At 42.3% G+C, this 17,760-nt stretch overlaps 1 protein-coding gene across 2 annotated transcripts; it reads left to right on the top strand.

Annotated features, from left to right (window-relative positions):
- Positions 1 to 15,487: 15,487 nt before the first annotated feature.
- LOC124015285 (transcription factor jun-B-like) lies at positions 15,488 to 17,280 on the top strand. Of its 2 annotated transcripts, XM_046330421.1 has the most exons (2): positions 15,488 to 15,662; positions 15,913 to 17,280. In XM_046330421.1, exon 2 carries the CDS (start codon positions 15,951 to 15,953, stop codon positions 16,848 to 16,850), a length of 900 nt encoding a protein of 299 aa, XP_046186377.1. In that variant the 5' UTR covers positions 15,488 to 15,662; positions 15,913 to 15,950; the 3' UTR covers positions 16,851 to 17,280. The 2 variants fall into 2 exon arrangements, with proteins under 2 accessions (XP_046186377.1, XP_046186376.1); XM_046330420.1 differs by having other exon boundaries at positions 15,488 to 17,280.
- Positions 17,281 to 17,760: the final 480 nt, after the last annotated feature.

The following is a 17,760-nucleotide window of genomic DNA, read 5'->3' as shown; positions in this document are numbered from 1 at the left end:
GAAGAGGGATGGAGGAGGGGGAGTCTGTTGTCTTTTCTCTTTATGGCAGGGGTGTGTGCGTGTGCGTGTGCGTGCGTGCGCGCGCACGTGTGTGTGTGTGTGTGTGTGTGTGTGTGTGTGTGCAGACAACTATGGGTATGTTTACATGGACACAGTAATACAATTAATGAAATCAGGCTACTGGTGGGATTTGATAAATCGGCAATCAAAATAAACATTTTATCAAAGTGACCATATTATTTAATTCTGAGTTCGGGCATCTGAAGTTTGTATGTGAAAACTATTTCTAACATGCATACTTCACTGGCGCTAAAGAGGGAGGCTCTCGGCTGGTGCTAGCACATGCGCGGATCAAGCACACCGCTGAAACGCTGATTAAGGTGTTTACATGTCCTAACAATTAGTACAGAAGGTGTTTTAATCAGCGTTTGCTTACTTCGATTATGACCTTACATCGATTAAGATAACCAGTTCAATATCAAATGATGAATGTGCATGTAAACGTAATCATTGATGTAGCAAGGTGGAGTCGAGGGATGAAAACAAGTATTTCATTAGTGTTGTACACCTGTGTCTCTTCTCACTGATCCGTTTTTTCTTCTTCATCTAGGTCAGATCCTACCCCTGGTCATAGAAGCCAGTGGAGGCTACTGAGGGGAGGACGACTCATAATAATGGCTGGAATGGATTAAATGGAATGTTATCAAACAGAGCAAAGACGAGGTTTCCATGTGGTTGATACCATTCCATTGACTCCATTCCAGACATTATTATGAGCCGTCCTCCCCTCAGCAGCCTCCACTGATAGAAGTACAAAACAGTGCCTTTCTTTAATGGAGATCAAAAGTCAAAACAGTGTTAGGATCATCACCTTTCTTTAATGGAGATACAGTCAAAACAGTGTTAGGATCGTCACCTTTCTTTAATGGAGATACAGTCAAAACAGTGTTAGGATCATCACCTTTCTTTAATGGAGATACAGTCAAAACAGTGTTAGGATCATCACCTTTCTTTAATAGAGATACAGTCAAAACAGTGTTAGGATCATCACCTTTCTTTAATGGAGATACAGTCAAAACAGTGTTAGGATCATCACCTTTCCACTTCATGGAGATACAGTCAAAACAGTGTTAGGATCATCACCTTTCTTTAATAGAGATACAGTCAAAACAGTGTTAGGATCATCACCTTTCTTTAATGGAGATACAGTCAAAACAGTGTTAGGATCATCACCTTTCTTTAATGGAGATACAGTCAAAACAGTGTTAGGATCATCACCTTTCTTTAATGGAGATACAGTCAAAACAGTGTTAGGATCGTCACCTTTCTTTAATAGAGATACAGTCAAAACAGTGTTAGGATCATCACCTTTCTTTAATGGAGATACAGTCAAAACAGTGTTAGGATCATCACCTTTCTTTAATGGAGATACAGTCAAAACAGTGTTAGGATCGTCACCTTTCTTTAATAGAGATACAGTCAAAACAGTGTTAGGATCATCACCTTTCTTTAATGGAGATACAGTCAAAACAGTGTTAGGATCGTCACCTTTCTTTAATAGAGATACAGTCAAAACAGTGTTAGGATCATCACCTTTCCACTTCATGGAGATACAGTCAAAACAGTGTTAGGATCATCACCTTTCTTTAATAGAGATACAGTCAAAACAGTGTTAGGATCATCACCTTTCTTTAATGGAGATACAGTCAAAACAGTGTTAGGATCATCACCTTTCTTTAATGGAGATACAGTCAAAACAGTGTTAGGATCATCACCTTTCTTTAATGGAGATACAGTCAAAACAGTGTTAGGATCGTCACCTTTCTTTAATAGAGATACAGTCAAAACAGTGTTAGGATCATCACCTTTCTTTAATGGAGATACAGTCAAAACAGTGTTAGGATCATCACCTTTCCACTTCATGGAGATACAGTCAAAACAGTGTTAGGATCATCACCTTTCTTTAATGGAGATACAGTCAAAACAGTGTTAGGATCATCACCTTTCCACTTCATGGAGATACAGTCAAAACAGTGTTAGGATCATCACCTTTCTTTAATGGAGATACAGTCAAAACAGTGTTAGGATCATCACCTTTCCACTTCATGGAGATACAGTCAAAACAGTGTTAGGATCATCACCTTTCTTTAATAGAGATACAGTCAAAACAGTGTTAGGATCATCACCTTTCCACTTCATGGAGATACAGTCAAAACAGTGTTAGGATCATCACCTTTCTTTAATGGAGATACAGTCAAAACAGTGTTAGGATCATCACCTTTCTTTAATGGAGATACAGTCAAAACAGTGTTAGGATCATCACCTTTCTTTAATGGAGATAATGTCAAGAACAATAATTAAAACATTTCCACCATAACAGGTGAAGACTTAGGAAGCAAAGATATTTCACATACAACCACTCTCCTGATTGAATGATAAGACACCCTCATTTCTAGGCCTCAGCCACCAGGACTACCAAGTCATCTGCACAGCTGGGGGAGATTTCTCAAAAATGATATAACTCATTTAACCGTTTTGCTGCTGGACAGAATTAAAGTTTAACCGTTTCACTGCCGAGCAGAATTGAGTCGTCTGTGGTCTAGGCTGAGCTCCCTGACTAAAAGCATGCAGCCTTTCTCTCTCTGTCTTACTGGCTGAGAAGTTTCAGTCGTACCAGTACTGGTGTTGTTGAGGTCCGTTGCTCGGCCTCTCCCAGTCTGCTGGTGGTTGGTAACTAGGCTACACCTGTCTCGGCTACCACTACCTGACAATTAGCATTGTCACTACTGCTAGTTTGTGCTGATGACCCAGAAAACACCTAGAGTACAACAGACTGATTAAGTATAAATGTAATATCACGGCACAAACAATACTGTCAAATACAACAGTGCAAATATCCTTCAGAATTCTTTGGCTTTTTTTCTCTAAATTCATCACTGCTAGTCGAGTTCTGAGAATGGGTGTTTATGACTGTTCAGGTACATCATCATGTGTGTTGCACAAAGTGTTGCTTAGAAAAAACAAGTGCAAGTAAGCTTTCTCTTTCAGTGAAAATTAAGAGTGTAAAAGAAGAGAGAGAAAGAAGAGAGAGAAAGAGTGAGAGAGAAAGAGTGAGAGAGAAAGAGTGAGAGAGAAAGAAGAGAGAGAAAGAGTGAGAGTGACAAATCTGCTGCCGATTTTCTGAAAAAAAGAAAGCCGCACATGCTTCGCCGTGCCTTTCAGTGACGGTGTGTTTTCTCCCCTCTGCTTGTCAGGGGATTCAGGGGAAAGTAGACCGAGCTCAGGGGTCTGCACAGACAGGCACAGAGCATTTGATGTGTGACCGAAAAGTGTGTGTCATGTTTATTTGGGGGCGTGTGAATCCGTGAGTCACTGGGGTGCACAGAGGGCCTTTATGAGTGGAAGTGTCTGTGTGTATATGTACTACGATCCCATGTTTCCATGGGACTGAAATGTTTCTCTTTGTGTTTTTGTTAAAGTATGTTATCCATCCCGCATATAACAGTTGCAAGTGTGACTTTCTGAGATTGCAGATTTCAACTGACTGGTAGTCTGCTGTATAATTCTGATAAGTAGCAATCAATGCTTATGAACACAGACTATGTATATTGTGGGTACAAGCTGGTGAACCACTTCTGGTAAATAAACTGGAAGGAAGGGAAATCTGTGTTAGTTGGCATTAGTGTGGCATAGTGGTTAGAGTAGGTAGGCTAGTGGTTTGAGCATTGGACAGGTAACTGAAAGAGTTGCAGGCTTGAATCCCCGAGCTGACAAGGTCGTTCTGCCCCTGGACGAGGCAGTTAACCCACTGTTCCTAGGCCGTCATTGAAAATAAGAATTTGTTCTTAACTGACTTGCCTAGTTAAATAAAGGTAAAATACATTTTAAAAATAAATCAACAGCAGTTGCTGAAAAAAGAGAAAGTTAATCATTTTTCATACTAGCACTGACTTTGCGGATAAGTACTTTGAGGGAAATTGACTTGCTACAACTGTGATATGTTGTCTCACCCAGCTATCTTAAGATGAGTGCACTAATTGTAAGTGTTTCTGGATAAGAATGTCCGCTAGAATGACTCAAATGTCAAATGTAAATCGGTTGGTGCTGATTTCTGAAGTGTTTTCAATTGAGGTGTTTTGACGCAAAATAGAATTGAATGGTAAAAACATAGTGAATGTAACCAGTCATTCAATGGACCGGAGAAGTGAATTCACTTAACTCTGCCCTGAGGAAACGTCTTCAAATCTCCATCCCAGGCATGTGAATCAAGCTGGAGTAAAGTGAAAATGATGTTTGTCGAGCAGCATATACCGTATCATCATGTCAATCATCACACACACACACACACACACACACACACACACACACACACACACACACACGCACGCACGCACACGCACACGCACACGCACACGCACACGCACACGCACACGCACACGCACACGCACACGCACACACACACACACACACACACACACACACACACACACACACACACACACACACACACACACACACACACACACTTCTCTTCATTGCTTTATTTCCTGGAAGCATCAGGGGCAGTTGCTGATTCTAAATGATGATCAGCCCTGCATCTGAATGCAGCATGTCGCCCACACAGTTTCGGCTAAACTCACACCATCACACACACAGACAGTGTGTCCTCTCTCTCTTTAAAAGCCCATCTTCTTACTTTGTAAGATACATGTTTATGCATTTCCTAAGCAATTATGTAGTTCACTGTCAAACAAATGACAAAGTGTCTTTATAAACACACACACACACTCTCACTAACACACACCATTTCTTTGAAATGGGACTGCCTGGGGATGTGGAGTTGTTTGGGTTGTCAGACACTACAGCTCTACTGGAAATGACTGCTTTCACTTTTTGATTCTGATCACTGGAGTATTCTAAGTCTTATTACTTGAAGAGTATATATAGCCTCTGTGAATGCATACTATGGGGTACATGGTTAACATTTCACCATCTATCATTCAAATCACTTGCTGGGAAATAATGTCTGTGTCTGTGGATGACTGACCTCCAAACCAAAGTACAAGCGTTCGCATGCCAGACGTAAGCTACCGTATATATGCTAAGTAATTGTACTGCAATGGTTAACAGCATTTTTAAAACACTATTTCCAAATTGTCTTTTTTTTTCACATTTAAAAGTAATCCTTAAAGCTGGAATAATACATTTAAACAATAACAGATTGTTTTTCCTGGCCTTGTTTTGCTGAAAAGCTAAGGGAGAGGGGCTGGATAAATGTAACCAGTCGAAAATTCATAGACAAAGCTATGGATGCAAGGACTGACCCTCCATGATATCAACTTTATAGTTTTAACTATGTTTTGAGGCTATACAGCGTTTGTTTACATTTAGGTTGTTTACAAACACTTGGGTAAAACACGCTTATATTTTGGGTTCTGATGGGGTATGACAGCTGAACTGAGCTCAAGAGGCATTTCTAAGTTATATACTTCAAGAATCAATGGGTATTTATCATTCATTTAATTCCATTTATTCAAAGATGCAGGAATATGACAGTAGTAAAATAATATAAATACTTTTAATTAGGGCCATAACTGTTTGTGAGAGTGAGTTTTGCCAGATTATTTTTGTGTCCTGGTGTTGAGAGGTTTTCCTGTCTTCTTGCTACACAGGTCAACTCCACCATTCTAGGAAATGAATATGTGGTCACTTCTGCTATTTCTCTAAAGATGAACCGTCTCTAGTACTAAGACCAAATACACAAGTATATGATTGGAAAACATTTACAGTGCTTTCAAAAGGTATTTATACCCCTTGACCTTTTCACACTTTGTGTTACAGCCTGATTTCAAAATTGATGTTTTTCACACCCATCTACACACAATATCCCATAATGACGAAGTGAAAACATGTTTTATTTGAATTTTGCACAGAAATATCTAATTTACTTAAGTATTCACACCCCTTTGCTATGACAATCCAAATTGAGCTCAGGTGCATCCAATATGCAAACAAATCTCTCACTGTTGCCGCTTGCTATAGACCACCTTCTGGCCCCAGCTGTGCCCTGGACACCATATGTGAATTGATTGCCCCCATCTATCTTCAGAGCTCGTGCTATTAGGTGACCTAAACTGGGACATGTTTAACACCCCGGAAATCCTACAATCTAAGCTTGATGCCATCAATTTCACACAAATCATCAATGAACCTACCAGGTACAACCCCAAATCTGTAAACACAGGCATCCTCATAGATATCATCCTAACCAACCTGCCCTCCAAATATACCTCTGGTGTCTTCAACCAGGATCTCAGCGATCACTGCCTCATTGCATGCGTCCGTAATGGGTCTACAGGTCAAACGACCACCCGTCATCACTGTCAAACACTCCCTAAAACACTTCAGCAAGCAGGCCCTTCTAATCGACCTGGCCCGGGTATCCTGGAAGGATATTGACCTTATTCCGTCAGTAGAAGATGCCTGGTTATTTTTAAAAGTGCTTTCCTCACAATCTTAAGTAAGCATGCCCCATAAAACAGATATAGCCCATGGTTCACTCCAGACCTGACTGCCCTTGACCAACACAAAAACATCCTGTGGCGTACTGCATTAGCAATCGAATAGCCCCTGCGATATGCAACTTATCAGGGAAATTAGGAAACAATATACACAGGCAATTAGGAAAGCAAGGCTAGCTTTTTCAAACAGAATTTTTCATCCTGCAGCACAAATTCCAAAAAGTTCTGGGACACTGTAAAGTCCATGGAGAATAAGAGCACCTCCAGAGCAGCCCAGAGGCACTGAACCTAGGAAACACTGTCACCGCCGATAAATCCAGGATAATTGAGAATTTCAATAAGCATTTTTCTATGACTGGCCATGCTTTCCACCTGGTCAACAGCTCTGCACCCCCCACAGCAACTTGTCCAAGCCTCCCCCATTTCTCCTTCACCCAAATCCAGATAGCTGATGTTCTGAAAGAGCTGCAAAATTTGGACCCCTACAAATCAGCAGGGATAGACAATTTTTTTATTTTACTAGGCAAGTCAGTTAAGAACAAATTCTTATTTTCAATGACAGCCTAGGAACAGTGGGTTAACTGCCTGTTCAGGGGAAAAATGACAGATTTGTACCTTGTCAGCTCAGGGGTTTGAACTTGCAACCTTCCGGTTACTAGTCCAACGCTCTAACCATTAGGCTACCCAGCCGCCCACAATCTGGACCCTCTCGTTCTAAAATTATCAGTCGAAATTGTTGCAACCCCTATTACTAGCCTGTTCAATCTCTCTTTCGTATCGTCTGAGATCCCCAAAGATTAGAAAGCTGCCGCGGTCATCCCCTCTTCAAAGAGGGAGACACTCTAGACTGCTACAGACCTATATCTATCCTACCCTGCCTTTCCAAGGTCTTCGAAAGCCAAGTTAACAAACAGATCACAGACCATTTTGAATCTCACCACACCTTCTCCGCTATGCAATCTGGTTTCCGAGCTGGTCATGGGTGCACCTCAGCCACCCTCAAGGTCCTAAACAATATCATAACCTCCATCGATAAGAGGCAATACTGTGCAGCTGTATTCATAGACCTCGCCAAGGCTTTCAACTCTTTCAATCACCACATTCTTATCAGCAGACTCAACAGCCTTGGTTTCTCAAATGACTGCATCGTCTGGTTCACCAACTACTTCTCAGACAGAGTTCAGTGTGTCAAATCGGAGGGCCTGTTGTCCGGACCCCTGGCAGTCTCTATGGGGGTGCCACAGGGTTCAATTCTCGGGCCGACTCTTTTCTCTGTATACATCAATGATGTCGCTCTTGCTGCTGGTGATCCTCTGATCCACCTCAACGCAGATGATACCATTCTGTATACTTCTAGTCCTTCTTTGGACACTGTGTTACCTAACCTCCAGACGAGCTTCAACGCTATACAATTCTCCTTCCGTGGCCTCCAACTGCTCTTAAATGCAAGTAAAACTAAATGCATGCTCTTCAACCAATCACTACCAGCACCTGCCCGCCCATCTAGCATCACTACTCTGGACAGTTCTGACTTAGAATATGTGGACAACTACAAATACCTAGGTGTCTGGTTAGACTGTAAACTCTCCTTCCAGACTCACATTAAGCATCTCCAATGCAAATTTAAATCTCGAATCAGCTTCCTATTTTGCAACAAAGCATCCTTCACTCATGCTGCCAAACATACCCTCGTAAAACTGACAATCCTACCAATCCTTGACTTTGGCGATGTCATTTACAAAATAGCTTCCAAAAACTCTGCTCAGCAAATTGGATACAGTCTATCACAGTGCCATCTGTTTTGTCACCAAAGCCCATATACCACCCACCACTGCAAACTGAATGATCTCGTTGGCTGGCCCTTGATTCATATTCGTTGCCAAACTCACTCAGAGCAGCTCACAGATCACTGCACCTGTACATAGCCCATCCAACTACTTCATCCCCATACTGTTTTTTTTATTCTCCTTTGCACCCCAGTATCTCTACTTGCACATTAATCTTCTGCACATCTATCACTCCAGTGTTAATTGCTAAATTGTAATTATTTTGTCAATATGGCCTATTATTGCCTTACCTCCCTTATCTTACCTCAGTTGCACACACTGTATGTAGACTTTTTTATATTGTGTTATTGACTGTATGTTTGTTTATTCCATGTGTAACTCTGTGTAGTTGTTTGTGTCGCACTGCTTTGCTTTATCTTGGCCAGGTCGCAGTTGTAAATGAGAACTGGTTCTCAACTAGCCTACCTGGTTAAATAAAGGTGAAATAATCCTATACAACTTGAAACAAATTCATCCAGAATGATGTACCTGTAAATACAATTGTAAGCCTACATGCATAAATTGATACTAGGCTACCATTACTCTATGACTGGCAGTTGGCCAAGAACATAATGTGGACCAACATGAAATGAGTCACTCTAGAGTCTAGTCTACAACACTTTACAACGGCAGATGTTTAAAGTAGCATGACTGTGATGAGCATTGTTTTGGTGTGTTTGGAGTGGAGTGTGAGTTCATACTTACTCACATCTCTCCATTATTCACTCTCTCTGCTCTGCGTTAGGCGTGACATCATCACCATGACCCCTTCATAATGTACGCCCCCCCCCCCTTATCCCTGAGGTCACGGACATCTCTATGGCAACCCGTGACCTCTATAACCCTCTGTAGATACCACCTTGACATTGTGCCCTAGCAGACCAATGATAAACCCTGTTTAACTGCTATAATGGAAGAGTTGAGAAATTCATGGTGCTTTTCACCTTACAGCAGGGGTCTCAAACAAATGGCGCTCACAGACCAATTTAATGCAGGATGAGTTGTTTGAACTCTGGAATGACCTGTATTAGACCTTTGTAAAGGTCAGGGTTAAAAATGTAATGATAGGTCATTCTAAAAACATTCTGGTCTCCACCCTCCCTTGATATTCCTTACACAGCAATCGAAAACGCCTCATCTCTTTATGAAAAACACAATGGCAACCCAATTAAATGAAATTAGCATGAATTTAATCAAATGATAAATCCTGTACTTATAAGAACCTATTACCATTCGCCTTTTTACAGACTGGCAGAGCGACAGTTAAGGAGATGGAAGAGGAAGGACAGCTCCATATGTATCGCGTCAGCCCCTGGGCCTGAGGGGACAGTTTGGGCCAACTGTCTTTTCCCTGCTGCGCTCTGCGCTGCTCATTTGGCCTCCCCCTGTCTTGTGCTAAAGGTCTCTCACTGCTACAAGGCTCCTTAGCACTTCTCTGGGAGCTATGGAACGAGGATATGCAGATTCAACGGCAACGCTGCATTCCCTTCATTAAAACGATTACATACACAAAATCTAATTTTCCCACGGGCGGACAGATAACGACGACAGATGGAAAATGGGGATTGACAAAAGGAAGAGAGGGAGGGATCGAATGGGGTGGGGTAAATTATTTAAAAAATAAATGTATCTAATTATAGATAGTGACCCCCACGCACAAGGCTGACTAGCCCCTTTACTACTAACCTCTAACAACCGTCCTCTGACTTATTTTGCTGGGTCAGGGAAGTGAGCGAGTTGTCCGCTGTTGTCCTCGCGGGGACAGAGCCATACCTGACTCACCGTACCTTCCAGGCCGTTTCTGGTTCACTGCGCATGGAGCAGAGAAGACCTTGCCAGAGAAAAAGACATGCAGTGGGGAGTAGATGAGATTTGTTCTGGTTCGTTTAACTGCGATGGCCAGTGTTAAGTGTTCGGCAACGGCCTGACTCAGAGGGTGAACCGGGGGCAAAAGAGGAGGGAGGAAGAGAAAGAGGAAGTAGAAATAGTCATTGTGAAGGGGGAAGTTCGGAACTAGGGGCATAGGATGAAGGAGCGATGTAGGGATGGAGGAACTGGGGGCATTAGAGAAGGGAGGGATGGAGAGAGGTAAAACAAACAGTCATCATTGCGAAGGTCAAATAGACATCATGTTCCTTCAGGCAGCTTTATTGTTTTGTCCTTTACTAACTGAGGACTCAACTCTGGAGTAAGCGAACTAATGACATACAACGGACAGAGAACACAAACACGTAGGTTTGGTTTTACAGTACATGATGGCAGAATGGAGAGGATACTGTTAGTGATGGCACGCATAGGATACACCTCAGTGCAGAGCTCTTACTGAAAAAAAGAAAGGCCAAACGGGATTTCAGATGAGTTTCTTTCACCCACAAATTCTGTGACTCACAATCAAATTGATCTGAACGTACATGCCTCTTTCTATTACCAAGCCATTTACCGTGAGAGAATGCTTAACACTTAACCATCAATCTCTGTCTTGTCATCAAGGTAGTGCTGAGTGATTATTGTGCTTTGAGGTCGGTTCCGATACATTTTTTTTTAAAGAACACCAAATGCATTATTAAATTACTCAAAAATGATTTTAGAGCTTTTTAATGGACATCCCAAAGCCAAGAATGGTGAACATGCAATTGCTAAAACATGTAAAATATTCCATTGTCTCTGTCAGGTCCACATTGGGTAAGACATCAATAGTAAACAACTAAATTACTATTAAATCATACAATATCTCAGTTGTTTATTTACAATACTTCGTTTTTATTTGACGATTTTTTTGTTTTAATTCCTTAAAAGTCATCACCTCATCTCTGCTCAATAGCAGCCAAACAAAAGTTATCTCTGCCCCCCATACTGTACTGTCTGTACTGTCTATAGTCATCCCATTTAGGGTGTGTTCGGAATTTCATTCCAGAATGAAATTCCAGAGTGCGCTGGGCGTTCATAAGTTGTCAGATTCTCCGTTCGTTTCGCTCTCGGAGCGCACACTGGATGCTCTGGCCGAGGAGTAGGGTTGATCCGAGCGTTCTGAGCTCACCACGGCAGTCAAGTACCCAAGCTAACTAGCTACTTCCTGACACAAATGAGAGAACACCTCACTCTGACCATTTTACTCACCATAGCAGAGCTGGTTGTTGTTTTCATCACGTTAATTACGCCTCTTTTTACCCACATTTACTGACACCGGCCATATTCAACGGGTGTCAGTTATTCTGCACCCTGGCACACTCAGACGAGAGTGCTCTGAATTCGGAGTAGATAGCCAGAGTGAATTAAGGAACACACCCTTCGCTAGGCTAGACTGCCTAAGCATGCTGCATCCTTTCCTCATTCTCTTTCAAAGCCTTGCTTGACCTTACCACTCTCCTTCCATTCTCATACAATATCCTTCCATCACTCCCTCTCTCTCTCTCTCTCTCTCTCTGCCTCTCTCCAGCCCTCCCACCCAGCCCAGGGCAGAGTGCTAGAGAAACACCCATGGCAGGGAAGTGATGTTTGGGCCCAATAGTGAGTGACCAGGTTTAAGTACCCCTCTTTTCCTACAGCTCTCCCACAGGGCTCATGCACGCTCACACACACGCCTGCATCATGCTCACCACCGTGAGTGATTAGCACCACAGGGCTCATGCACGCTCACACACACGCCTGCATCATGCTCACCACCGTGAGTGATTAACACCACAGGGCTCTATGGTTTTACTGTCTTTTTCTCCCACATTTTGCTTCCCATCTTTCACCTTCCTCAGAAAGCAAATGAAATCTGTCATCCTAAATGACCCTCACTCAACAAAAATGACTAAATTGCCCGTATGAGCTGTGAACTGTGTGTGTGTGTTTGGGCATGCATGTGATGTGTGTATGTCTGTGTGAGAGAGCGAGTATGGGCTCAAGTGAGTCTGTGTGCTTATGCATGTGATGGGTGTGAGAGAAAGGGGGAAAGAAGAGAATTCTATTTGTGTTCAGGAGAAATCTTGTCTCAAAATAAAGTGCTGAAAACACCTGTTTTCTCATGAAATATTGAATACATTTTTTGAGTTAACGGAAGCAAAACAAATATCCATGTCTACCTTAATAAACTGGAAACAGTGCACTTATATGACCACTCCACAACTCACTCAGCCATTATTCGGCCTATAACTAGTGAGTAATTACTTAATAACCACTCACCCCCCCCCAAAAAAAATGGCACACCATGTCACAGATCATAGGCCCACAATGAACAAGAACCCTATTGATTTTTGACAATCTTCTTGACTTTTTAATGAATGGGGTCAGACTGGTCAGTGACCTCTCTCAAGTCAAGAGTAGACCACTGCTGTGGTGACTGGCTCTTTCTCAATTCATATTTCCTTCATTCCTCACATTCTCGTCTCCTTCTCGAACCACATTTGCGGAGGATCCTTGTTCGCTCCCCTCTAACCTTCTCCCCCAATGCATATTGTGAAGGGGATGTGGAGAAAAGAGCAAGAAGTCACAAGAGCCGCTATGCATCACGCTGTTCCTCTGAAGTTACTCACTGACAGGAGAGAAGAAGGGCAGATTTAAATAAGGTTTCATGTGGAGGAGTATGTGTGTAGAGGTGACTTCTAATGGACATGTCCTAGGGGCTGGACCCATGGGCTGACCACCACTTAGGCCGAGCATTAGTTCCCATAAAGAAAAATATTAAGAGTCAGCATTGGCTTGAGAAAGATAACCAATGGAGATATTTCTGAAAACATTTCTAATTGCAGATACAGAATGTTAATCATATTTTTTTCCCCTTTCAAATGATCACAAGGGATCAATTCATGTGGTGCAAATTTTATTGAACAAGTTGCCTAAAAGTAGCACAAAAGGTCACAAAAGACATGGCAGATGCTCGGAAGTAAAGGTAAGCCTAGCGGAAGTTGCTTTCCTGAATACAATTTTGACAGAAGTTATCAAACAACTTGGCTTTTATAACCTGAATGTTACTTTCTAGCCACAACATCTTTAGGGTCTTTCCCCTTCAAACTCATCTCATTATTTTACTATGAGTGTCTTTATAGTACAAACAATGCGCTTACTCATGAATTTACCTAGACGAAATATAGCCATAACATTTGTCTGTAAATAATTAACACATTTTTACTCATCACTTTATGGCCATAATAAATTGATAATATCTTCGACGCACTAAACCGATGATTTCAAGTCCAATCATAATACATGTAAGTCATCGATTATTGGCTCTTAAGTATTTTCTACTTAAGCTATCTTATCTATACATTGCAAGGTCTGTGGTCAAATTGTTGTCAGGAAATGTGTCAGTGCGTAATTGACATATGTCATATTTATTGGCATATGACAAATTGCCATACCAAAACTGAGTACACAACTAATTATATTAAAACATTCGTACTGAGCACATTTGTTTGTACTGCCAAAAATCTGATTGTAAAAAAATATATAAAATAATAAAAAACAGTATTTACGGCTTGAAGGAAATTACAATGGAAGTGTTTTTAAGAGTTATTGCCAGATATCGTTCTGTTCCCCTGATGGGCATACAGGTATAGACAACATAGTAGACTGCTACTCCACCTGAGGATATGGGTGGAAGGTTGGGACGAGTCGAACATGGAGATAGGACTTGGAGAACTAGGGGCGCGTGGGCGGATGCCTGCATCGTTCGATTCGACCGTTCTTCTATTCTGGATGAGAGAATGATTCAGACCTCATTACCATACTCAGGAGACAGAGACGTCTTTCTCCTCGAACCAAAAACAGGTGTTCGGATAGAGGCGTCTCCTGCTCTGTTTCGTTGTTGCTACCATCGTTTCTCAAGGTCAACCACCACCTGAGGCCAGAAAATAGCTGTTTGTCAGCTAATATTATAATACATTTACAAGTCTGGCGTGGCCTTTCCATGCGTAAAATACCAAAGGCTGTTACAAAAAAAAAGCCTAAACCACACTAAGTGTCATCGTGATGCTTACAGCAATTAATACGAAATCAAATAAAGCTGCTTGGCCTCTGTCTCTGGGTAAAAGGAAAACATAAAGACTCAAAAAGGTTGATTGTAAGAATAAAGAGCATCCCAAACCACTTATTTTTCAGGTTTCATCTTTATGGTGTCAGCAATTCTTCTGGTTTGGATATTCTGGACATAACTACTTTTCCACCCCATAATAAATTCATAACCATGCGTAAAATGAAAAGGAAAGAAAGACTCCAATACTTGAGAAATAATAGGCCTACTGGCCTAAGTGGGCCACAACCACTTTTTCACATGTGATCGTGATGGTGCCAGTCTTATTCTTGTTCTGAATAAACTATTTTGTACATATCGCACTACCTTGCAACTCTAGCCTCTGCTCTGCTCTCCTCCACATCCCACCCTCCCTCTGCTCTACTCGGAGTATAGTACGGCTACTCCGCCTCTTCCCGCCGGGAAGCCTGCTCCTGGAAGCGGTCCAACCTGGGAGTGGCTTCCCGCTTTTCACACGGAGCAGGAACTGATGCGCCAGGATAACCAAATATGGACTTGCTATCAATTTCGATGCCATGACTCAGCCTTGCGCCTTGTCAATCGAACACTATTGAACACTTTGTGGATACAAGGCGATGGGAAGGGGAATTTGGCTACTGTTCAACAAGTTATACAATGACATTGCATAGGCTAAATAGTCGTGTTCTTAGCCTGAGGAAGATCTATAGTTTTCTTAGGTAAATTACCTAAGCTGATGTAATTGTAAGGCAATCTTCAAACAGCTAAATGTGTCAGTGATATTTTCTGATATGGACCCTAATAGGCACAAAATACATGTAGCCTATCAATACATGTAGAGTACTCAAATGTATCAATATAATATTATATCCAACTGGCAATGCCCCCTTCATAGCGGTGTTATAAAGATAGCCCTCAAGATTATATCCACATCAATATATGAAGTCAAAAGGAATCCGAAAGTGGAGGTTCGACGCAAATAACACTACAATTTAACCCAGATAGATGTATAAAATAATTTACGTCGCCTATCACTTACCTCTCTCTCAAGTCTTGTTTATCTCAGCAGTTCCTGGCAACAACGTCATCGAGCAGCTGACGTTTCAGGGCGTGGAACAAGGGCTGGCCAATCGGTGCGTTTCTTGCACTATAAAGTGTATAAATTGCCTGTATCGCATGAACACTGGTAGGACGCGAGTTTAAACCAGCGAGAAAACAACTAACATTCCAGTTCGCAAAGAAATATCAACGGGACGAAAGACTGTGTGGAATCCAATAATTAGTCACCGGACATCAGTTTGAATACAACGTTCAAGAAAAAAAAACCCGACGACTATTGACTCGGTACAGTACAGTTCCACTATTTTGGAAGTTTTGCTCTGTTCTACATTGATAACTTTGGGCTTGATTATAATATACCTTCTGCGGAAACGTTTGGTTGCTGAAAAGACACTCGAGAGGGCTTGCCCTTTTTTGGACTTATAAATTCAGCTACTACACTGAAGAATTCCAGCAATATATGAAATAATGTCCACAATAATGGAACAGCCTTTCTATCATGACGACTCGTTTCTTTCTGCTTATGGTCATTCAGGCGCTGCCCTGCACGACTACAAGCTCCTCAAGCAGAACATGAACTTGAACTTCGCCGAGAACTATCGGAACCAAAGCCTCAAGGCTCAGCTGCGCAACGAGAGTGAATTCTATCCGACCGGGGGCGCATCAGAAGTCGGCTCGCTGAAGCTCGCCTCTCCTGAACTGGAGCGATTGATCATCCAGAACAGCAACGGTGTCATCACTACCACACCGACACCTGGGCAGTACTTCTACAGTAGGGGAATCACAGAGGAACAAGAGGGCTTCGCGGACGGGTTCGTTAAAGCTCTGGACGACCTCCACAAGATGAACCAGATGCCGCCACCGAACGTGTCCATCGGAACCGGTGGAGTCTCCACGTGCACTGTGGCCTCCACCGTGTTTGGTTCCTCCATGCAGCCGGAGCACCTGGAGTACACCACCCTGAACAGCTGTGGCCCTCACACTAACCTCACACCTGCAACCAGCAGCTACCCCTCCACCACCATCAGCTACCTGCCTCACCACCAGTACCAGCACCACCAAGCCGCGGCGCACCCATCCCACCACTTCCAGCACCCTCTATCGGGAGCAGGCATACACGCACAGCGATATTCGGGGCTGAAAGAGGAGCCCCAGACCGTTCCAGACATGCAGAGCAGCGACGACGAGTCAGTTTGCGGCATGTCCCCAATCGACATGGAGAACCAGGAGCGCATCAAGGCCGAGCGCAAGAGGCTCAGGAACCGCCTGGCAGCCACCAAGTGCCGGAAGCGCAAGCTGGAGCGCATCTCGCGCTTGGAGGACAAGGTGAAGATTCTGAAGACAGACAACGCCGGGCTCTCCAGCACAGCTTCCGTCCTGCGCGAGCAGGTAGCTCAACTCAAACAGAAAGTTATGACACACGTCAGTTCTGGCTGTCAACTCATGTTGACATCCAAGATCAAGTCGTTTTGAAAACTATAAAACGATGGACTATAAAATAAACACTGGACAATAATAGGGAATACATGTGCTTTCCTTTGTTAAAGCAATCAGAACTTACTGCACTGTTGGGACGGCAATAGAGTGAACTACCATTTATGTGTTTTCATGTTGAAAATATTCAAAAGTTTTTTTTTTTTTTTGCATTGTCTATTGGTTTCCAGGGTATGATGGACATGGGAAACCGCGTGCACAATAAGACTAATAACACTCGGGGCATTCTGAACAAGTTATATACAGTGTCCTCCAGTAATGACTTTGCCTGTTTACATTTGTTTTTTATTCATTTGAACTGTCATTTGTGAAATGCATTCCCTTTATAAGTTATTGTTTTAAGTCAGGTTGATCCTCACTGTCTTTTTTTACTTGTACAGTATATATTTAAGTAAAATCTTAAAATGTACCCTCGTCTATTTTACATTATATCCTTTCTACACAACTACATTGACATTTCTCAAACCAACGAACGCTGTAGGCCTATGAATTACATATAGCCTAAGCCTATATATTACATTTCAGCTATAGTGTTCATTACAAGCTTTAGTGTTAACATTATATAAGTAGGTGTGTTAAGATGGATACATAATTACATTGACATTTCCCACGCTAACCAGTAAATTATCAGGAACGGTTTCTGTTTTTAATCAACCAACACAGAAACGGGGCTTGACGTACGAGACGTGCCCGCGTTGTTGTTTGCCCTCTGACGTACATACGTATTGCCAAATATGGTATTTTTTTGAATTACGTCACAGCAGGGGGAAGATTTCCGTGAACCCCCACCAACATTGCCCGTCAGTAGAGCGGCGCGTTTTCGAGAGATCTTTACTACTAGACCATACTGTGCGTGTGAAGAGACGTTTGTCAATGGCAAGCTTTTAAA

The sequence above is a fragment of the Oncorhynchus gorbuscha genome, linkage group LG26 (genome assembly GCF_021184085.1).
Source record: "Oncorhynchus gorbuscha isolate QuinsamMale2020 ecotype Even-year linkage group LG26, OgorEven_v1.0, whole genome shotgun sequence".
Taxonomy (NCBI): Eukaryota; Metazoa; Chordata; class Actinopteri; order Salmoniformes; family Salmonidae; genus Oncorhynchus; species Oncorhynchus gorbuscha.
Note: the sequence above shows the minus strand (reverse complement) of the source record. Positions and strands in the feature narration are given on the sequence as shown.